Source organism: Canis lupus, chromosome 20 (assembly GCF_011100685.1).
Source record: "Canis lupus familiaris isolate Mischka breed German Shepherd chromosome 20, alternate assembly UU_Cfam_GSD_1.0, whole genome shotgun sequence".
In the NCBI taxonomy this organism is placed as follows: Eukaryota; Metazoa; Chordata; class Mammalia; order Carnivora; family Canidae; genus Canis; species Canis lupus.
Window position 1 is genome coordinate 36410554 of NC_049241.1, and position 22982 is coordinate 36433535.

Genomic DNA, 22982 nt, shown 5'->3' on the forward strand with positions numbered 1-22982 from the left:
GCCGGGCGGCCGGCGGGGAGGCTGCGCCCGCGCAGCCGCCGTCCAGCTCCGGCGGGCGCCGCGGGTCCCTGAGGCGGGGTGTGGGCGTCGGTGGCCGCGATGACCCAGGCGGAGAAGGGGGACGCGGAGAACGGGAAGGAGAAGGGCGGGGAGAAGGAGAAGGAGCAACGCGGCGTGAAACGCCCCATCGTGCCCGCGCTGGTGCCGGAGTCGCTGCAGGAGGTGAGGCGCGGCGCCGGGGGCGGTCTCGTGAGGGCCTTCCGGCCGGGGGGGTGGGGGCGGCGGCGGCGGCGACGCGGGGCTTCCGGTCCCCGCGCGCTGGCGGCTGGTGCCCCGCGGTGCTCGTCACGCCCGCCGGCGGCCGGACGGACACTGGGTTTCGGGAACTTCCCAAGCTGCCGTGGGCTGTCGGTGACCTCCACTCCGCAGGTGGAGTCCGGCACCGGGCAGGCACCGGGCAGGCACCGTTTCCTTGGTGAAGGAAGCCGCAGGGGGTGGAGCCCAGTTCAAGCCTGACGCCGGGGAGAGAGGCAAACGACTGTCTGAATAGACGTGAAGAGTTTGTGTGTCGGCGCCAGCTCGAGAATGAAGGCTGCTAACCAGGAAGAGTTACTCACAGTTGCATGGCAGGCAAAGGACCTGGGTGTCTGTGTATCCTTAGGGATCGGTGGAAAACACAAAAACAAAAAAACAACGTTCCCGTAGGAAACAGAATGGGCAGATTCACAGGAAAAAGCAAGGAGGCATTGATAATGCTCGGGATTTCATGTTGGACGTCTCCGACACGGCTTCTTAACGGGGGGATGGGCTGAGGATAACACCCAGCTGGCCTGGCACCTGTAGGATACATTGCTGGGTGCCCGCTCCCGGGGAACCCCCAGGGGGTTCTGACTGTTGCACGGGCCTCAGTTTTCCCACCCACTAGGATTCTGTCCCATTCTGTGAGTGGGAGAGCTCACGGTTGGGTATGGGGCAGCAGGTATGAGGGCATCGTGGGGATGGGCTAATGCAGAAGGCCATCGGGAGGTATTGGGCACACACGGCAGGTACCTCCCCTGGCCCTGATGGCCTGGGAGCGCCTAACAGGAAGTGACCTCTGCACCAAGACCTAAGAATGATTAGGAGCTAGCTAGGGGGGATCTCCGGGTAGGAGGACAGCATGGAAGGGACAGACCTGGGCCAGGAGAGGGCATGAAGTATTGGTGACCATGATGTCTGGAAGTGAGGAAGAAGGAGGAGCAAGATTGGGACGCCACGGTGGCTCAGCAGTTGAGCACCTGCTTTCAGCCTAGGGCCTGATCCTGGAGACCTGGGGTCGAGTCCCACCACGGGCTCCCTGCATGGAGCCTGCTTCTCCCTCTGCCTGTGTCTCTGCCTCTCTCTCTATGTCTCATGAGTAAATAAATAAAATGTTTGCTTTTTTTTTTTTTTTTTTAAATAAAAGGAGCAAGAGGTGAAACTGGAGAGCTTAGTGGGGCCTATCATGAGAGTCTTAGAGCCAGAGTCTGCTCTCTTCTGAAAGGCAGCGGAGAACTTTGGAAGAGCTAGCCAGACTCTGAGCTACATGAGTAACTAGATTAATGGTCACAATAACTCTATGAGGTAAGAACTTCATCCAGAGCAAGGAAGTGGTGCTGTATGAATTTGAAGCCAAATCTGTGAATCCAGAGCCTGGGCCCTTAACCACTATAGCAGCATTTCCTTTAACTTCGGTCAGTTGTACCACACCCATTAGTTTTTCCATGTTCTCTGTGGCTTTTTCATATCCATTACTTTCTTAAAAACTGTTTTACTCGTTTTATATTTTTATTTTTTTATTTTATTTTTTTCTATATATCTTTATTTTATTTGAGAGAGAGGTGAGAGAGTGAGCATGAGAGCACAAGTGTGGAGAGGGAAAGGGAGAAGCAAACTCCCTACTCAGTAGGGAGCCCAATGCGCATGGCTCCTTCCCAGAACCCTGAGAACATAACCTGAGCCAAAGGCAGCCGCTCAACCAACTGACCACCCAGGTGCCCCCTACTCCATCTTTTTTAAGCAGTAATATTTGGGAAATGACTTGTGGAGTGTACTAGCTTGTTGTTTCATAATATGTTAAAATAGGTGTGAAATTAAAAATATTTGTCCATATACTTTGGAAAACTGCCATTACTAACCCCAGAACTTCCCAGTCAATGTGCTGTAGTCTGTGTTCCGTAAATGAAGTACAGGTATCCTGATGGCAAGCAGCTTCATCTTTTTTGCTCCAGTTTACTGGACGAATGTCTCCCATCGCGCAAAAAAGCTTGGGAAGTACTGTTTAACATCATGCCAACCACTTGAAAGAGATGCATTCAACAAATAACTCTTAGCTTCTGTGTGCCTTGCACTAGGCATAGAGTACTAAGTAAGAAAGAAGTGATTCCTTTTTACGTGAAGGTTTTTGTTAGTTGGGAGGGCAAACAGTAAATAATTATAAAATGATAGATGACATGAAAACTATATTGCAGGGGGTTAAGTAAACCTAGTCTGATGACATTTAACTTCAGAACTGAAGGGAGAAGTAAGATTTACGAGGGAGAAAGGATATGGCAGGCAAAGGGAGTTACTTGTATGAAGACAAGACAGTGTGATGAGTTAAGAAATCAAGAGAGATCTAGATGGGGAAGATTAAAGAGACCAGAAAGGAGGTGGTTCTTGAGTAGGGCTGGAGAATAGACAGGTTCTTGATCTCACAGGTTCTGGACTTTATCTTATGGGCAAGCTGTGGAAATGTTTTAAATGGAGACCTGCAAGAAGACCCAACTGTAGCTCAAGGGCAAAGCAGAGTAGGTGCTGGCTAAGGAGTTGTGCAGGAATGGTGGTTCTTCACAGAGGTATCCTCTTGGCACAGGAATTGTCAGAGTCCCTTCTTCCCCTGCTCTGTACTGAAACCATGGGTCCTTTAATGAGTTTATGAGGCAAAGGTTCCCCAACTGATTGAGATTCTATGTTTCGCACCCTTGCGAATTACAGATCTGAAACAATTACCATCTAAAAATAAAGGTCACAGTAATCACTCGTGTCCTGACATGTGCTGCTTTGTCATTTCTTGTTCACCATTTCCCAAGAATGGATTGTAAGATGCAGCAAGGTTTTCTGGCCTATGAAGATAGAATTGTGAACGCTGGCATTTTAACACCAAACTTTTGCCAGATTAGGTGAATAGCATAGAACTAAGAAGAGGTAAAATGTTTTAAAAATGATAACCAAAATGTGGTTTATGCACACACTGAGAAGTGGTTGCTGTATAAAAAGCCTTACTTTCCAGCATTACAAAATAGTAATTCTCTGCTTACGTGAATTTCTTCCCTAACGTGTTCAACCAGTGGTTGTCAAACCTGAGTGATCATACTGATCACCTCAAGAACTTTTGAAAGTTGCAGATTCCTAGGCTCCCTTCCTGGAAATTCTGAATCAGAATATTTGTACTGGAGGCTTAGAATCTAGTTTTTTATTTACAAGCATCTTTAGGTAATGCAGATTTAGCTAGCACTTCCCTAGTCATCGTATTCCCTACACTTATTCCTTGTCTGTTTCCCCTAGTAAACTGAGAGTTCTCCCGTGGCCAGAATTTTGTCTTGGTCACCATTGTACCCCAATACCTGGCCCAGAAATGCCCAGTAATTGTAAGTTAACTTGCATTGGATAATTATGGTTTCATTCATTTAAACAAGTGTCGACCTATGTACTGTGAGTCAGATCCTGGGAGCACAGAAATATGAAATGAATTTGCATTCAGGCAGAGAGCAATAATTGGATGCCTTTCAAAGAGCTACCTTCAACTGAATTTTATTTTGGTACCTGTGAGTCTGATAGTTACTACACGAAACTAACTTCTTAGTCTAGCCTGTTATCTTTATGTTATTTAACTTGTTACCTATATATTATTTACTAAGGTCACATTCCTTTGTTTTATATTGGCAGCAAATCCAGAGCAACTTCATTGTTGTCATACATCCAGGTTCAACAACCTTAAGGATTGGCCGAGCCACAGATACACTTCCTGCTAGCATTCCTCATGTCATTGCACGAAGACACAAACAACAAGGGCAGCCACTATACAAGGACAACTGGCTCCTAAGGGAAGGACTAAATGTAAGTCAGTAATGGAGGATCTGGAGAGAAAGCCCAATGTTGTTTCCTTGAGACAGCTTAGACATTCAGGTATACACAGTAAACTTGAATTAATATCTTCACGGGTTTAATATATTTTAAAATAATATCATTCAGGGGTACAAAGAGCATTTTTCATTTGAGCTAGTGGTTTAAGATTGTAAAGAAATAATTATGACAAGCAAATCAAAATTATTTTAGCCCATTAATATGAATTGGGTATTGATGAAGGTGATTTTTAAATGGGCAATACAGAATTGTCACTCACTTAAAATAAAGCATTAAGGTCTCTCAACTGCTCCATATTTTTCTCTTCCAGATACTTAGAGTTTATATTGAGTTTGTGTTTTCAATCTATAAGCAATCACTTATGGAATTGTTATAATCACTTCTTACAATCTTAGATCAAATTATAATTTAAAGGCAGGACTATGTATATCCTTGCAGTTAGCATTTACTTGATCTTACCTTGGAGATGGTAATTATCAGAAAAATTTTTCATGGTAGATGTTAAAGTGTGCATATTGCTTCATAATCCACTTTTAAGTTTTAAGTGAAAGGTAATTTTAGGAACCTGTAGGTTCTATACTTCTAATAGTAAGCTTTAGGGTTCCACTCTTTTTTTTTTTTTTTTTTTTAAGCATAACTAGAAGACTACCTAAGCTCATTTCTCTAAGCCTAGGTGTAACTTTGAGGGTATGAGAGTCTAAATCCATTTGTATCTTTGGATCTCACAGTTCTACTGTAGGGCCTAAATTTCAAGAGTAAAATTTAGGTATGAGAATTATGTCAGTATTTGGGAAAGTTTCTGAAATACTTTGTAAATACTAAGTAGCTATCCTGTACTTAGTCCTCTGAATGACTTTATCACTTAAATTCACTTGAGGCTATAGATTTTTACAGATACTTGGTTTGTGGTGTTTATTTTTGACTTTTTTATTCATAAATAATAAGATTATTTTGAATTCTTAAGATTGATATATTTGGCTAAGATTAAGGAAATGCTGCTTCTTGTTGATGAGGGATATTTCTCTTGGATTAAATCAGTAGTTTGACACATTGCTTTCTCTTTTCATTAAATCCTTTCTGCTGCTCATCTTTCACCTTTTTTCCCCAGAAACCAGAAAGTAATGAACAAAGACAAAATGGCCTTAAAATGGTGGATCAAGCAATATGGTCTAAAAAGATGTCAAATGGTACAAGACGGATTCCCGTGTCCCCTGAACAGGTTCAGTCTTAACTCTTTTTTCAGATTTATTCCATAACCGCTGTTCTATCATAAGTGCCATTCATGTGTTCTCTTGATTTCATTAAGCAAATAAAAGATGGGATTTCCTTAAAAAAGGAAAAAGCATTCATAACCACCTACAGAATACCCAAATCAGTGTCACAAATGCTTGGACGAGCCAAATAATTTAAAAGATGGTATTTCTTCTGGCAAATTAATAAAAATTTAGAGTTTACCTGAGAGTCATAAGTGTGTAATTCCAGGATCTTGGTGGGAAGCAATTTGCTTACTACATTTGCCATTTTAATATGATGAAAAATACTATTAGGAATGGACAGGAGTTGGCATATATGTAAATGTGTATTCAGTTTTAAGCAGACTGCAGTATTAGTTTTGGACTAGTTATGAATCACAGTCTAGGTATTAAAACTATGGGAACAATCAAAATTTTGGAAAAGGCCAAGAGTATCTTTTTGTGACCAGTCAGTATTTTGCCAAATATTTAGGATTTGTGATTAAATTTTGCTAACTATATCTAGTCTATGAGAGAGGAGAAAAGAGGACTCATACTAGGTTTCTCCCATTCCCCCTCCTTTTTTTCTTACATAAAATTTTCTGGTGATTTTTTTTTATTTCAGGCACGTTCCTACAACAAGCAGATGCGACCTGCAATTTTAGATCACTGTTCTGGAAATAAATGGACCAACACATCTCATCACCCTGAGTTTTTGGTTGGGGAAGAGGTAGGGACATCCAGTTCTAGTTGTTTCCTAGAATTCATAATCTTCCTTTCAGGCCCAGATACTCAAACGGGCTCCTGTGATGTTAGATACTCTACTCTCAACATTTAGAATAGTCAGCAAATGTTAACCATAACTCTGGCCTGAGATTTTTAATGTGAATCCAGAAAACACCCAGAAGAAGTTTTAACAATATATTCATCTCCTTTGTCTTTTCTAGGCCTTATATGTTAATCCATTGGACTGTTATAATATTCATTGGCCTATCAGAAGAGGTCAGTTAAATATTCACCCAGGACCTGGGGGCTCTCTCACAGCTGTTCTGGCAGATATTGAAGTAATATGGTCTCATGCAATCCAGAAATACTTAGAAATTCCACTGAAAGATTTAAAGGTGAGGTTAAATTCCCAGTTAACTTGGATTGGCTTTAAGATTCTTGGGCAGCCCAGGTGGCTCAGTGGTTTAGCGCCGCCTTCAGCCCAGGGCCTGATCCTGGAGACCGGGGATCGAGTCCCACGTCGGGCTCCCTGCATGGACCCTGCTTCTCCCTCTGCCTGTGTCTTTGCCTCTCTCTCTCTCCGTCTCTCATGAGTAAATAAATAAAATCTTAAAAAAAAAAAAAAAAGATTATTGATCAGTAAAAGTGCCTAATACTGAGTTGTTTGTAATCTAATGTCCTTAGAGCATTTTGTCAGCCTTAAGGTGTTGAGGACAGCTTTCTTTCTTCACTGACTTCACCTCTCATGCTTTCTCTTTTTTCGGTGTCTCTATCTATTGCTCTGCAACCAGCAAGCTTGGTCATGTTTGTGCCTTATCACTGGACCTTTTTCAGTTCTTATTATCTTATTTTTAATTTCACAAGGTGTTTTTTTTTTCTTTTTCAGTTGAAGTATAGTTGACACACCATTGTTACATTAGTTTCGGATTTATAGCATAGCGATTGGACAACCCTATTCATAATGCTGGTCTCACCCCAAGTATAGCCACCATTCTGTCACTATGCCATGACAGTACCATTATAGTACCAGTGACTATGTTCCCTGTGCTGTATCTTTCATCTCCATGACTTATTCATTCCATAACTGGAGGTTTATCTCTCCCAGTCCTCCTTACCCATTTTGCCCACCCTCCTTCCCCCCTCTGGCAACCACCAGTTTATTCTCCATGTTCATGTGTCTGTTTCTGCTTTTTTTGTTTTGTTTTGTTTTTAAGATTTCACATATAAGTGAAATCGTATTTATCTTTTTCTGACTTACTTCACTTAGTGTAAGGTCCTCTAGGTCTACCCATGTCGTTGCAAATGGCAAGATTTCATTCTTTTTTATGGCTGATATACCATTGTATGTATGTACCACATCTTCACACATTTATCTATCATTGGATACTTACGTTGCTTCCGTATGTTGGCTATTGTAAAGAATGCTATAATGAACATAGGAATGTGTATATTATTTCAAATTACTGTTTTAATTTTCTTTGGGTAATAACTAGTAGTGGAATTACTGGGTTGTGTGGTATTTCTATTTTTAACTTTTTAGGAATCTCCATTCTGTTCTCCGTAGTGGCTATACCAATTTACATTCCCACCAACAGTGTACAAGGGTTCCTTTTTCTCCACATCCTCACCAACACTTGCTATTTCTTGTCTGTTTGATACTAGTCATTTTGACAGGTTTTAGGTGATATCTCATTGTGGTTTTGGTTTGCATTTCCCTGATGATGAGTGATGTTGAGCATCTTTTCACGTGTCTGTTGGCCATCTGTCTATGTTCATTGGAAAAACGTCTATTCATGCCCTCTGCCCATTTTTTAATTGGATTATTTTTCTGCTGTTGAGTTGTATAAGTTCTTTATATATTTCAACTATTAACCCCTTATCAGGTTTCATATCTCACGTTTATGTGTTTAATCTATTTTGAGTTTCTTTTTGAACAGGGCTTAAGAAAGTGGTCCAGTTCCATTCTTTTGCATAAGGCTGTCCAATTTTCCCAGAACCATTTATGGAAGACACTCTCTTTTTCCCAATGCTATTCTTGCCTCCTTTGTCAAAGATTCATTGATCATATAAGTGTGGGTTTATTTTTGGGCTCTATTCTCTTCCATTGATCTATGTATTTTTGTGCCAATACCATACTATTTTGATTATTACAACCTTATAGTGTATCTTGAGATCTGGGGTTTTGATACCATTTCACAAGTTTTTAATATAAAGGGAAAAAAACCCCACAACTTCAGCATTTCCTGTTTTTCATTAAACCCAAAAGATAGAGATTTGAGCTTTGTTCTGGGCCTCTAACCATTGCTTCCATCCTTTAGAGAAAATCCTCTCTGAAGACAAGTGTAGTGACATTTATTTTGATCTGGCTTTAGTATTAATGGTTTTCTCTTCTTTTTTCTTTGTTCTTCTCTTTAGTATTATAGATGTATCTTGTTAATTCCTGATATCTATAATAAACAGCACGTGAAAGAATTAGTGAATATGATCCTAATGAAGATGGGTTTTTCAGGTATGTCTTATATTCCTGAGAAATCTGTTTGAAATGAGATTGTTTATCTATTTTACTGACAAAGTTAATCTAATATACTGCCTTATTGAAATGCATATTCTAAGAGGATCAGCCATGCTTGGACAATTGCCCAGATGTTCCCAGACTTTAATGGATGATTTGTCTTAGGATCTTTACTGCTCCCTAGCTGATTGCTCCTCTACCTTTGTGTTTTAGGAATTGTGGTCCATCAGGAGTCTGTGTGTGCCACCTTTGGAAGTGGTTTAAGCAGCACATGTATTGTAGATGTTGGAGACCAGAAGACAAGTGTGTGCTGTGTGGAGGATGGGGTCTCTCATCGCAATACTCGGTAAGGATCTTGGAAGGTAGTATTCTCTGCTTTCTCCCCTCACAGCCTGTTCAGCTATAAAGCATCAGAAGTTAAAAAGAAAATTATTATAAGGAATTATATATTCAGAGTTTGCATAGGAAACCAAAATTATGGAAGTGCAAATTCTAGCAAGGCTATAAACCACTGATTTTATCCTTCCTGTTAGTACTATTTATGCTTCCTGTTATGAGTACCTAACAGGAGCTCCTGAAAATCCTGACTTGTGTTGTGTGCTTTCCCACAGAGGCAGTGTATATATTAACTCTGTGTCTTGCTGTGGTCTAATGTAGAGATACGTATCATGCTCATAGCAAAGCTTTAATTACACAAGTCATGTAGGGGAAAATAGGTTTTCAGGTCCAAATTCTCTATCTAGCATTATGAGCATTTGCTTTTGTCATAATTGTTCAGTGAGTGATGAGTAGTGTTCTGGTCAAGTCCCTTCATGATGTCATCACTGATATAAGAGGTAATAAAGTAACTCAGGAGCAGATTTACTGCTTGTCCTTCCTGAGACAAGCCCAACAAAGGTAAGCACACTCAGGCAATACGCATACAGATTCTTTGCAGCATTTTTGTGCTTCCAGGATGGCTTCTTCAGGATGCTGTAGTGCTTTCTGTCCCTCACATATGTAGTTCAAGATCCAGGGCATAGAAACATTTAAAAGAAGACCTAAGCAGTCCATGCAAAAAGTTGATCTGTTGCCTCCCATCCCAAATTACAGTGAATTCTAAAACAGTATAAGTTGATTTGGCTCATCCATTGGTTATGTATTACTTAATGCCATTGAGTCTCAAAGTATGGAGAAAACACTGGGCCCGGGTCTCCCACCTCTAAAATAATATAGCAGTGCTCTTTGCAAATCATAGAACCATTCAGTTAGTTGGTGGTATACTCTTGAAAGTTTTCTCCCGTGAGTCTGTCTTATGGTGTCGCTGTTTGTCACCTCGACGTATTAGTATAGACAGGCAAACCACTATGATATGGTAAATATGGTAACTTAGAAATGAGTTGCATTAAGGCTGTTCTCTTTCTTGGAAACTTTTTGCAAAAGCATGACTGCTGCTAGGTGCTCACCACTGATGGTTTGCTAGAGTTCTATTTCTCCCATCTCTCCATCCTGTCTTTTCATTCTTTATTCCTAAAATAAACATCTTTTGAGACTTGTTAGGTTTCACTGTGCCTAGTTTAGTTTTTGAAATGCTCTTTGCACCTTCTTGATCAACAGATTACCCACCTCTTTTCTCTTTTAACTCTAGGCTCTGTCTGGCCTATGGGGGGTCTGACGTGTCAAGGTGTTTTTACTGGCTCATGCAGCGAGCTGGATTCCCTTACCGAGAATGCCAACTAACAAATAAAATGGATTGTCTTCTTCTGCAGCATCTTAAAGAAACTTTCTGTCATTTAGATCAGGTGGGAGCAAAACCAAAATTGCTGATTATTTTTGTTACTAGGAAGAATTTACGATATTCAAAAGGCAGTTAAAAATATAAGAGAGGCACCTGGGTGGCTCAGTTGGTTAAGTGTCTGCCTTCAGCTGAGGTCATAATACCAAGGTCCTGGGATTGAGCCCCGCGTAGGGCTCCCTGCTTCCCCTTCTCTCTGTCCCTTCCCCTGCTTATGCGTGAGTGTGTGAACATGCTGTCTCTGTGCCGCCGCCCCGCCCCCCCCCCGCCTCTCTCTCAAATAAATAAAATCTTAAAAAAATATATAGCAGTATTCTACCCTTTCAACCGAAGTTGAGAGAACCTTAAAGTTAAAGCTCTTAAGGAGTTAAGAGTGTTTTGGTAAGGTTAGAGCTGTTAGGATGTGTCTCAGGCTCTGGAAAATACAGCTGGTTTTTTTTTTAAGTGAGTATTTAGCAGATTTGTCTCTCTTTAGGATCTTTGATCAAGATGTAGGTAAACCTTTAGGTGTAATGCATATGTAGGTACAGACATTTAATTAAATGGCAGCAACTGAAGCACTTTCTTAGTGTTGTGAATAGTCAACCTTTAATCTTTGCTATATGTCTATTCCTACCTTTTTATGCTTTCTGTTTCAGGCCTTCTTATTTTCCCTGACATTTTTCAAGCAATCCTAATTCTAAACAACAAAATTTTGAGAAACCTAAGACTGGGTATCATTTCCCAGTTACTGAGGGAATTGGCTTATTGATTTGGATCCTTGTTTGAATTAATATTTACCGATAATAAAGATAAAAATGCAGATGACAGAAATTTCAGACATGTTAAAAGTAAGGTATATCTGAACTATTTTATTAAGTTCCAGTTGAAATGGGGGGAAAAGAAGAAATGGTAGAAAGTTGCAGAGCAGCTATATTATAGGTGAGATTTGAATAGTAGAGAGGCTTGTCATTTGAGGAGTTTATATGCACTTTTACTGGTTCACTGACAGCATCTTTTTCTGGAATCAGGACATCTCTGGGCTTCAGGATCATGAGTTTCAAATTCGACATCCAGATTCCCCTGCCCTACTTTACCAGTTTCGATTAGGAGATGAAAAACTCCAGGTAATGTGTAGTTGTGTATTTCCATGGGTAGAAAGAAAGCCATCCAGGTTCAGTCAGATTGAGAGAATATATACTTGTCTGAAACCTCATGAGGTCAGAATGTCAGCTGGTTTAGACTGTCGGCTAAACCAGCTTAAAAGTCCCTGATAGCATACAGATCATAATAGATCTAAAGACTATCTTTTTAATTAGCCACTGTATGATTAGTTCTTACTTAGAGAGGGGGTACTATTCTTACTAAGGAATTTTAAAATAGCTTGTTAGGCACTCGAATTACATTTGCTTTGACATTTTTCTCTATGGTATCACATCACTCATTCAATTGGATGATTTCTGTAGTTTTCTGACCTCTTCTGCAATGAAGAAATAATACTAACTCCCAAAAGAGAATGCTTACTCAGTCTGCCTTCTAGGGTCTAATCTTCCAGTTTTGTTTGGGGAAGAACAGAGTTTAATGGATTAGTATCCTTGGTTGATATTTGTTTTCTTCCTTGCACAGGCTCCAATGGCTTTGTTTTACCCAGCAACTTTTGGAATTGTTGGACAGAAAATGACAACTTTGCAGCACAGATCCCAGGGTGACCCTGAGGATCCTCATGATGAGCATTACCTGCTAGCCACACAGAGCAAGCAAGAACAGGTCCGCAGTGATTCTGGTGTGTGAGGAGATAGCTTTGACCCTGCAGGAGAAGTTTGCCCATCATTAATAGATCATTGCAGTCGCTAGAATCTGACTGCATACTAAAGCTGATACTGTTTTTAGGATTGTAGATGAAATGAAGTCTACTGTAGATGAAGTCTAAATTTAAAATCCAGATGACAGATTTCTTCATTCAATAATCCGATTTTCAGAATACCAGTCCACATGTTTAAAAGTTAGTTTAATGAAGATACTTCCTTTTGGTGTATACAGTATCTTCTTTTGAATATTTATTCAGTAAGGAGTATTTTCAGTAAAATCTGACCTATTTTTAAAATCATAATGTAATGTAAATGGTATGAGGTCTAGGCAGAAAGCTGAATTCTTTTGTCCAGAGCTGATTATCCCAGTAATAGGATATTTAATATAAGGGCACAAATTAAAGCTCTTATCTGCCAGTGAAACAGCAGCTCATGATGGAGAAAGGAGGGCTCTAAACCTGTTCTAGTCCTTGTCCCTGATCATGAGGTGGTTAGGTAGGGTCTGAAAATGAGGATTTCATAATAGCCATAGGCACAAGAATCCTACTGAACTCCACCTAAAAACTCTATTCAAGCAGGAAAAGTCTGTGTATGCCGACATTTTCAATTTTAAAATCCAATCAGTGATAATAAGGTCGTGAGATTTGCTCTGCCTCCCAGTGACTGCTTTGGGATTGTCCGCATATCCTCATCTTTTGTACACCATGTCTCACTCCCAGGTGATCCGGGAGAGGGTCCAAGTGGTTGGCTATATACTAGCATGTACTCCTTCTGCACCACAGTAATGCACCTTTGCTTTATAGTAGTGTAAAGCACTATAAAATAGCGCAGTAGGGAGGAGTGGGGTCTAGCTGGAGAACATCTGGTATAGTCCTACCATCTACTTGATTGTCCTTTTAATTGATTTAGTCTGCCAAAGCTACTGCTGACCGAAAGTCTGCATCCAAACCCATTGGATTTGAAGGGGATCTTCGTGGCCAGTCTTCTGATCTTCCAGAAAGACTCCATGCCCAGGAAGTGGATTTGGGATCCTCCCAAGGAGACTGTTTGATGCCTGGCAATGAATCCGAGGAGGCTCTCACAGCACTGATGTCCAGGAAGACTGCCATCTCTCTGTTTGAAGGGAAAGCCCTGGGCCTGGATAAAGCCATTCTTCACAGCATAGACTGCTGTTGTAAGCATGTTTCAGGAGCCAGTAGCAGTTATTGAATGTGTTAAAGCTAGACTGTGGGTATGCAGCATAACATATGCATTGAAAAACTGGAGCACCTGCTGCACTTGTGTTGTCTGATATTAGAAATTGGTTCCTGGTCTCATTGGGCATATAGCCTAGTAGAGAAGACCAAAAAAGTTAAATTGTCACACAAATGGGAAACCACAACTATGGCAGGTGCTACAAAGGTGAACTAACTAAAGGATACTGACTTTCAGTGCTTCTGATTGAGGGATTTAATAAGGGATTTTTAATAGGAGGAAGCAGTGTGGAGGATGGGAGGCAGGGAAACCTTTCTTGGGAAAGAGCCACTTAAGAGAGATTTAGGAGGTGAGTGGGGGTTAGCCTGTCAGGATGGCATTCTGGGCAGAGGAAGATGCCTGTGTGGAGATTAGTATGGCTGGGGACACTGGGTGCCAGGATGAAGCTAGAGAAGCAGTGAATACACACCATATTGAACTTTGTAGGTCCCTGTAGAGATTTTGGTCTTAATCCTGCAGGTAGAAAGTATGGTAACAACATGTTCATGTTGGTGTTTTGCAAGATTCTTCTGTCTGCATTGTTGAGGATGGGTTGGAGAGAAACCTTTGAGGAAGCTTTTAGAATTATCCAAACGAGATGGTGGTGGCTTGGCCCAGGGTGGTGGTGGATATGGAGAAAAAGAGTGGAAGGAATATCATTGTCTTTTCAGCATCTGATGATACCAAAAAGAAGATGTACAGTTCCATCCTGGTGGTGGGAGGTGGTCTGATGTTTCATAAAGCTCAAGAATTTCTGCAGCACAGAATTCTCAACAAAATGCCACCTTCATTCAGACGAATTATTGAGAATGTGGATGTGATCACAAGGCCCAAGGTCTGTTGTCGGTGCAGTTGGATTGCATACAAATGAAATCAGGACTGATTCTAATTGTAATGTTGTATGTGGACAGATAAAATGCTGGGAGGCATGAGTTTGTGTCTGGGCTGCTCTTAATTAAGGGCTTGGGCAAGTAGAAGAATTTCAGTGGGTCACAGATTTGGTGCAAGGAGCTTTTGGCTAGGGGCCTGGCTTTCTGGGTGTTAGTCCCAGCTCTCCTCTCCAGACTAGACTGACTTCCAAAAGGTATGCCTCTGGAAAAGGACAGGCTGGTCTCACATTGGCCAGAACAGCTTCAGTTTTTGCTTTCATATTTAAGATCTGCTGCTGGTCTATGGACCAGGGCATCTTTACAGATCCTTTTGGCTTGAACTGTCTTGGAAAGAAACATAAACCCTGGAATTTAGAAAGAGATGATGTCTGTATTTCATTATATCCCACGAACAATTCCTGGGAATGTTCTTATTTAATTTTAATCCTGTGCGAGGGATTATGGCATACATTTATTCTACTCTAACTTCAGAATAATGATTTCCTTACGTATGTTCCTTAAGTATGGGGCCTATTTGTAAAGTAATAGTATTGAATGGTAGCATCTTCAGTAATAAACACTAAAGTTTTCTCATCAGTTGGAACAGAAAGATGTCTGTAGTTAATGGGTCCTTTGTATAGGTGAGTCTTTAATGCAGGTTGAAAATCTGGCTTTTTAGGTATTGACTCAGCAGGTTTTTTCTACCTCAAATTCAAGGAAATGATTATACGTCTTATCTGCTTTTGCTGAAATATCTTTATCATTTCCCTAGGACATGGATCCCCGGCTGATTGCATGGAAAGGAGGGGCTGTGTTGGCTTGTTTGGACACAACACAGGAACTATGGATTTATCAGAGAGAATGGCAGCGCTTTGGTGTCCGCATGTTACGAGAGCGAGCTGCTTTTGTATGGTGAAAACAGGCAGAAAGTGCCTATTGAAGACCAAAAACAGGCCTCCTGGTATAAAAGACTTAAAAATATGTATATTTTAATTTATTGACTCAGATGCTTAAGTTTCATGGAAAATAAATGAATTTTAACTTTTATGTTGACAGCAGGACATCTGGTGTGAAATTATAAGCTGCTTTTGTAGTCAGGATACTTAATAAATATGAACTTACTCTTCAGTGGTAAATTCTGCCCCTTTCTCAGGATTGCAGGAGCTCCCTGATGATGATGTGAATTGTTGCTGTTGTCTCATGTGCACACCTGGGCTTAAATTGATCTCAGTGTCATCAGACAATCTCAAGCATCCACAAAGGGTGGGAGCGTGACTTGGGTACCTGACTCCTTAGAGCTGAGCTGTGTGGTCATGCCATTTCCCTCGTGTTACAGCAGGCACACATGTTGGGACTCGTGTGGACTTAGAATTCCAAATAGGGGGAAAAATGTTCTTTTCTTTTTCTGTTGGATTATAAAAAAGACTGACTGGTTGAGCTCTGGATTTCCAGAGGCAAAGATTTAAGGCTGGGCTGGTTGGCTTTTGTTACTCACATGCTTCAGGGTAGGCTTAGGGAAAGAAAACAGTCCTTATCTGGCCAAAACAGAACAAAAACTGAAAACTTGTTTCCTTCTTCAAGCCCAATAGAAACAACTCAGGTGTAATGTAGAGTTAACTTGTGTTGTACAGATAAGTAAAGGTGACTGCTCTAATCACTACTAATTTAATCATCAAGCCCCCAGTTTTCCTTAAAGGAACTAAGAGAAAGGTTTCAGAACTCTTTATGCTTGGTATGATCATTTGACCTGAATCTGTGAACCATCTGAAGCAAAATCTAAATACAAACCGGTATTAGCACCAGCGGTCCAGGCCTTGGGGAAGCCTTCCAAGCCCCTGGCCAGAGGAAAAGAAAGTATTGTGTGGAGACAGAAGAGACCTGGGAGCCTGGGGAATTGCCTGATTCCTGCCACTCCCTGCTGGGAGTCTGCTTCCACCATCTGCTTATCCAGAACTGGAGATGGGAGTGGGACTCAGAATGAGGGAGGTGAGAGACAAAGGTAGAGATAAGAGGTTAAGAGGTGGAGGGTAAAAGTACAATATAGAAAGAGTAGGATGGTTAGAAATCTCAGCGCCTGAAGAAATAGTGGTCCTAGAACATTTTGCATAACAAGGAATATTCTAAATACCTGCTCAGGTGAGGAACAATGATTTTTACCTTGTTTGGTATTATTGAAGATATGTGCCTTCAATCTTAATAAGATTGTGTACTCTTTATTTTTTAAAAATTTTAACAAAATAAATTTATACAATATTGATTTTATTTATTTTTCTGCACTGTTTCACCCCAATTTATTAATGTCTACCTAGTTCCAAAAGCAAAATGTATTTTATGTATAATTGGTTTTTTACATAGTAACCTATTACCCTTATAACTGGTAGATACTGATTCAGAGGAAGTTGGTTTCTGGTCCAAGTTTTGACATAAGCTTTGTCCGTCTTTTGTTACTAGCACTTAAAAGCGCCTTGAAAACTGTTCATGACAAGTGAGTTTAACCACATTAAACATATTGCCTCACCATTACCAAGTGTCTGCTTGTGAAGTTGGACATGGTGAGTTTTCATTCTGTGCTTCCTTATTTTGTTTTTTATTTTATCTGTAAGACCTGTCCCTTTAAGGTTAGCTTTAACACTTCACAAATACATTTCAAAAGTTATCCATCAAAAGCTGATCCACATTCTAGGGCAGATTCAGTATTGCACTGTGTGAGAGAGACAAGCATTCCTAGAAAAATTGTGTGCTAATATAAATGGCCTCTTGGTAATCTCTGCGTTAAGAAAAAGATTCTTTTATAAAAAGAAGTTGGGAGACTTTAAATACCATACATTTCTAGCTCTTGGTAATTTTTTATTCGGGCAAACCATTATAATTCCATTTATAAAAAGCCTAATTATTTCAAGAGGGCTGACTTTCGATGGAGCAGGAATTGTGTTTTGAACAGGAAAAGTTACATATTCACCAAGAAACTCTGAACTCTTACAATAACCTCTTAAAGATAACTGGGCCAAAGTAGACATTAGGTCTGCAGGTAATGGATGTTGGTAATCATGTTAAAAGTCACCTGTACAAGAATCAGATAGGACATGAATCTAGTTCAGGGCAGGAAGGTCCTATGCAAGTGCCAGATAATACAAATGGCTATACATATACTACATCATCTGGTCAGCAAAGAGGAGTTCAGCTTGTTATTACCTATTCTGTTTTCTTTAAAATAGCTTTTGTATATAATAGAGGGTTTTTCACCTATGAAGTTACTAGTGAAGCAGCAAAGGTTTTCTTAAATTTGGTATTCACTAACTTAAGTTCAGAATGTCACAGAAATAAATAATTTTGCTTACAGTGCAGTGCGTGGGCTATTCAAGACTGGATGTTCTCCTGGAAGATGCTTTGTTGTTATCAGTGGTTTTAGTTCTGCATTTTAAGTCTCCTTGACTTTTAGGTATGAAGTTGATTTAGCTTTATAAATTTAGTTTCTGTCCTTCAGTTAATGCAACAGTAGTTAGTATTTGTAACAGTTTCATTGGCATAAAAGTTCTAATTAAACTAAGGCATATGTATTGTTTTGAATCCTATTTTTCTTGCTACATAAAGCAGGTGTATACAAAATATTTCCTGCATGTAGCCCATATAGGAACCTTCAGAATCATCTGAGATACCTTCCCCCTGTGGGTAAGAAGGCTTCAAGGCCCCTCATTTCTCATGGGTGGGCTATAGGAAACAGGCTGTCAGTCTCTTTCCTCCTGACCCTGGCTGCTTGACGCGGAGTTCTGTACAGAAAGCAGCAGCATCCCTCATGAGGTGGTACTTGGGGCAGACACTGAGCGCACTGTATTCATCTTTGATATCAGCATCCCTAAAATAGACTACCATGTATTTGTCAAGAGGAGTCTGGCTTCTCAGATCGCTGCAGAAGAGGTTAAAGGCCAGGGGGAATAGGTCTTGGGAGCTCTCGTGCGGGCTGCCCTCCCTCTGGCCACAGGTGTTATCACAACTGGAGCTGACATCATTGGAAAGAAGGAAGATGACTTTATCAACTGCTTTCTTCTGAGTGGTAAGCCACTGCACTGGACCCATCTCAGCTATTTTCTTTTTCTGCCATTCTTCAAGGATAACCTCACTTCTGCAATGATTTTGAAGAAATTCAGTGAAGTAACAAACTGTGTGATGGAAACAGATTTCAGATGGGTAGACCACAAGAACCTTAATGAGGGGCAGTAGCGTGGTGGTAGGGAAGGAAGCCTTCTTGGTCCTTTCTGTGGGGAGAGAGAGCATTTGTTCTCTGTGAGCCACAAACAGTAGGCTTTCACTCTGGTCTGAACCACTATTAAATGATCCCTTGCTAGGGGATGCTGGTGGAGCACCAGGGACATTGTTACTGCCAGAGAGGAAATATCCCCAGTGTTCATTTTGAATGTATCGCCTGAAAGACCCGGATGTTTAGACCTTAAAGATGCTTTAAAAGATGTATTTTCCAAGTCCTGATCACTAAATCAGTCGTCTTAAGCCATATCTTTTCAGCTTCAGGTACTTTGTTTTAGGTAGGTGGTTGTAACTGTACTATTCTTAGTGTCCTATATAAACAGGGCCAGGGTCACCTGACCTGTCCTTCACATCACATTTTGAGTTAAGTCAACTCGGTAACTGGTCCATCTTCTATCTACAGGTGGTAAAGTTTCTTTGTGGTTGCATAAGGTTAACTGGTAGCCCATTTCAGCTGGAACTGAACTGGAATTTTGTATGTGCTCTAAGAACAGAAACTATATGTGAAAGTACTATAACTTAATAACAGGCCAACCATATTCCCTGAATAGAAGTATTCCCAAGGTCAGCGTTCCACATGGCTTCCGTACTAAGGTTATGAGATTAACCTTGTTCTAGGCACAACATCACAAATAACTCAGAGGGTACGTTTAGATTTGGCTCCATGTGAAGAGGAGAAGCAGAAGTTTTCAGGTATCTGTATAAATACTCTCTGGAAAAAAAAAAAAAAAAAAAAAAAAAAAAAAAAAAAAAAATACTCTCTGGTTTCTGTATTCAAATCCTCAGTGTCTGAGTGTTGGCAAGGTCTCAAATATATGGATTCAAGTGTGTGGTGTTCTTATGCATGGAAGAATTATTTTTAAAAAGTAGGAACTAGGCACGCCTGGGTGGCTCAGTGGTTGGGCGCCTGACTTCAGCTCAAATCGTGATCCCGGGATCCGGGATCAAGTCCCGCATCGGGCTCCCTGTGAGGAGCCTGCTTCTCCCTCTGCCTGTGTCTCTGCCTCTCTCTCTCAGTCTGTGTCTCTCATGAATAAATAAATCTTAAAAAAAAAAAAAAAAAAAAGGAACTAGCTTGGAGTACCTATTACAGGCAAAATGCAATTTGTTATTAGCTATCTTTTGCTCATTGCTGTCCTTTTAGATGCCTCATGATAAAAGATAAACCAGTGGTAGTGACCAGATTGAGGTCCTCATCCCTGCTCTGCCTTGGCAAATGTGACCCGGTCATCAGTACTTGGGTACTGATGGGTATTTTTGGAAAGCTCTATGGCGTTACATCAGTGCTACCTGACTCTTGTCGTAACACCAAAATGGGATTGCCTCAAGAAGAATCCTCTTTAAAAAAAAAAAAAAAATTCACATTTGGGTTGTTTTAAAGAACTGAATTGTAACACTTACCATGCTTCCACATTAGATAGATCACAACCACCAGCACCCATGTGGCTACTAGCAGAGCTGAGAGGAAGAGAGGCAGCCAGCCACCCAATATGCTTCTGCCTGGAGAAAACAAAGTTTATTTACCTTCAGCAAAACCATATTTATCTTCTATTTGGAAACTAAGATTTTCACTCTATATAGGTTAGATTCCTATACAACCAACAGTCTAGGGATGCCTGGGTGGCTCGATGGTTGAGCATCTGCCTTCAGCTCAGGGCATGATCCTGGAGTTCTGGGATCTAGTTCCGAGTCAGGCTCTCCATGGGGAGCCTGCTTCTCCCTCTTCTCATGTCTCTGCCTTTCTCTGTGTGTCTCTCGTGAATAAATAAAATCTTTAAAACAAACCAATATCGCTAGGGTGTCTGCAGATTGGTGCATTCTTCCGCAGTGTCCAGGCCACTCATTAGATTGTCAGAAGGGATAAAGGACCCAAGAGGTTAAGAAAGTCCCCCCCCCCAAAGAAAGAAATTCCCCCAAATTTGCTTGGGCGTCTTACTCCACATATATGAAGGCATTATCACTGTGGTAACCAGAGTTTGTATTCAGTTTTTTTGTTGTGATGAATTGAGGTTATTCTGGGCATGGTTACTTAATAGTATACACAGATGCCATTTTTAAAGGCTGTTTTGTTAGCCTGGCAAACATGGGGGGTAATGCTACCCCGCCCCCCACAGGAATGTCGGTCAGGTAAGCTCAGAAACCCATAGGCACTGTGCCCACACAGAAGTCAGCATTATCAGGCACCTGGGTTGTCAGTTTGTTCAGCTGAGTTTCTAAGAATAACACTTTCTAACTTTTGACTCCACCTCAAGCTAGTTCTGGGAACATTTTGTTTATCTGTAATGAGAGAACTAATGTCTCCGAATCCAGAGAGACGTTTTCCCAAATATGCTGCTCTCAGGCACCAGTGAGGCGTGTCTTTTGGGGCCAGTATTCCTAATTTGTTATCCAAATGTTGGCTGTGTGACCACACCAAGGTACAGTAACAGGCCAGGGCCACTGAGACTGGTCAGAAGATCAGAGTTGCAGTGACATGCACCTTACATACTCCGTCCTCTAACACCATTGACTTCCCAGCTGGTCCTTGTAGTGCTCTCCGCATCCATTTTGCACTGTTTATTTTTCCCCACTTCATGTGTGTATCCTGTTTTATAAAGGATCTTGCAGTGAATTCCTAAATAAAGCCTTCATTCTCAGGTGACGGGCCCTCTGGCATGGCTTCAACATCTGCCCCTGCACCCCAGCTCTCACTCTCACACAGGACAGGCACGCGCCCTGGCACACGCTATGTGTGTGTTGTCCTCACATAGTGGGGTGAGTGGGGTGGCCAGTGGGCCCCTGAGGCCCTGAACCTCTCTGATGACCCGGTGGAAATAGCTGGGCACTTACGACTATCCAGGGGGAAAGAGAGAGATACCTGTTTGTGGGCAAAGCACAACTGTCCCTTTGCGTCGGATGCAGTCATTGCCACAAGTATGGAAATACGGAGTCAGCTGAGGGAAAAACAGGAGGCTCAGCAAATTACCATCATGCTTCAGAGCAAGACCTGAGCAGAATGCCTACTTCCACCGAAAACGCCTCTACCCTTTCTCTTCTGGCTTGAACTGCACCCCCACCCCCAACATTGTAAGAGGACATTTTTTCCCTTGGTCACACTTTCATAAAAAAGCCTTAAAACCCAAATTAGGGATGCTTGGGTGGCTCAGTGGTTGAGCATCTGCCTTTGGCTCAGGGCGTGATCCCAGGTCCAGGGATCGAATCCCACATCGGGCTCCCCACAGGGAGCCTGCTTCTCCCTCTGCCTGTGTCTCTGCCTCTCTCTTGGTCTGTCATGAATAAATAAATCTTAAAAAAAAAAAAAAAAAAAAAACAATGACTCAAGACCAAACACCTTCTGACTCCTGAATTGTGAGCCTAAGCTTTGTACATGTTGCTAACATGTTGGTTTCCTTATCTAAAAGGGTTAGGTCACATCCCATACATATACAAATATTTCCTCTAAAAAAAACTCAGAGCAGTAGAGCTATTGACAGGTCCCCTGGGAATAGAAAAGCCTAATTCCCTGGAAAAGGGGTACGGCCAGGGGTGCTGACAGGTATCTGCTCCCTCTGGCATGTCTGAGTACTGCCGTTATGTTCCAGGGAATGAGAAACAAAAGCTTGTATCTCGGGTATGGCTGTGTCCCACCATGACCCTCCTGTCCCCACATCATGAACTGAAAGAGACCCGAGAGCATCTCTGATCCAACTTCCTGTTTTCCAGCTGAGTCAGTGGTGGCCCTGAGAGGACAGGCAGCTGGCCCTTCAAAGTTGGTACACCGATCACAACCCAAACCTGATTTCAAATCCTTTGTTGCTTCATTTTGCAGTTGGGAGAATTAAATGGTACTCCTGTCTCGGAATTACTCTGAGGCTCTGTGACTAAAAATGGAAAGTCAACAGCCATGAATAAGAGTAAAAGGGCGGGCACCTGGGTGGCTCAGCAGTTGAGCATCTGCCTTTGGCTCAGGGCGTGATCCCCAGGTCTGGTATCGAGTCCCGCATTGGGATCCCTGTGGGGAGCCTGCTTCTCCCTCTGCCTGTGTCTCTGCCTCTTTCTCTGCATCTCTCATGAGTAAATTAAAAAAATCTTAAAAAAACAAAAAAACAAAAAAACAACATCACCTTCAGCTTCAGTCATGATCCCAGGGTCCTGGAATTGAGCCCCAGGTTGGGCTCCTTGCTCAGCAGGGAGCCTGCTTCACCCTCTCCCTCTGCCTGCCACTCTGCTTGTTCTCTCTCTCTCTCAAAATATTTTTTAAAAAACATTAAAAAAAAATAGGGGATCCCTGGATGGCTTAGCGGTTTAGCGCCACCTTCGGCCCAGGGCGTGATCCTGGAGACCCGGGATCGAGTCCCACATCAAGCTCCCTGCATGGAGCCTGCTTCTCCCTCTGCCTGTGTCTCTGCCTCTCTCTCTCTCTGTCTCTCATGAATAAATAAATAAAATCTTTAAAATAAATAAATG

The 22982-nt window shown here is 41.6% G+C and overlaps 2 protein-coding genes across 6 annotated transcripts in view; one reads left to right on the top strand and one right to left on the bottom strand.

The window, feature by feature from the left end:
- On the top strand, window positions 1-16799 carry ACTR8 (actin related protein 8). 3 transcript variants are annotated; one of them, XM_038566142.1, is made up of 14 exons: window positions 205-222; window positions 430-630; window positions 3946-4116; window positions 5252-5362; window positions 6001-6105; window positions 6323-6496; window positions 8517-8610; window positions 8827-8959; window positions 10241-10394; window positions 11398-11493; window positions 11993-12133; window positions 13084-13348; window positions 14079-14242; window positions 15049-16799. In XM_038566142.1, the coding sequence occupies exons 2-14, from the start codon at window positions 586-588 to the stop codon at window positions 15190-15192; spliced, it is 1797 nt and encodes a 598-aa protein (XP_038422070.1). In that variant the 5' UTR covers window positions 205-222; window positions 430-585; the 3' UTR covers window positions 15193-16799. The 3 variants fall into 3 exon arrangements, with proteins under 3 accessions (XP_038422069.1, XP_038422070.1, XP_038422071.1); XM_038566141.1 differs by lacking the exon at window positions 430-630 and having other exon boundaries at window positions 1-222; XM_038566143.1 differs by lacking the exons at window positions 205-222; window positions 430-630 and adding an exon at window positions 1471-1602.
- The window catches only part of IL17RB (interleukin 17 receptor B), a 15836-nt gene continuing 9327 nt past the window's right edge, over window positions 16474-22982 (bottom strand). For all 3 annotated transcript variants that reach the window (XM_038566146.1, XM_038566145.1, XM_038566144.1), the window contains exons 9-11: window positions 21394-21469; window positions 19938-20036; window positions 16474-18529 (exon numbers count right to left, since the gene is read on the bottom strand). In XM_038566146.1, the coding sequence (XP_038422074.1) occupies window positions 17985-18529; window positions 19938-20036; window positions 21394-21469 (720 nt within the window). In that variant the 3' untranslated portion in view covers window positions 16474-17984. The remainder of the gene's footprint in view (window positions 18530-19937; window positions 20037-21393; window positions 21470-22982) is intronic.

Bases quoted from the DNA above. Each gene is read 5' to 3' on its own strand.
- ACTR8 (XM_038566141.1), top strand. From the start codon at position 100: ATGACCCAGGCGGAGAAGGGGGACGCGGAGAACGGGAAGGAGAAGGGC. The intron at 5,363-6,000 runs GTTCAGTCTTAA...TTTTTATTTCAG, and splicing joins TTCCCGTGTCCCCTGAACAG to GCACGTTCCTACAACAAGCA. The intron at 8,611-8,826 runs GTATGTCTTATA...TTTGTGTTTTAG, and splicing joins AATGAAGATGGGTTTTTCAG to GAATTGTGGTCCATCAGGAG.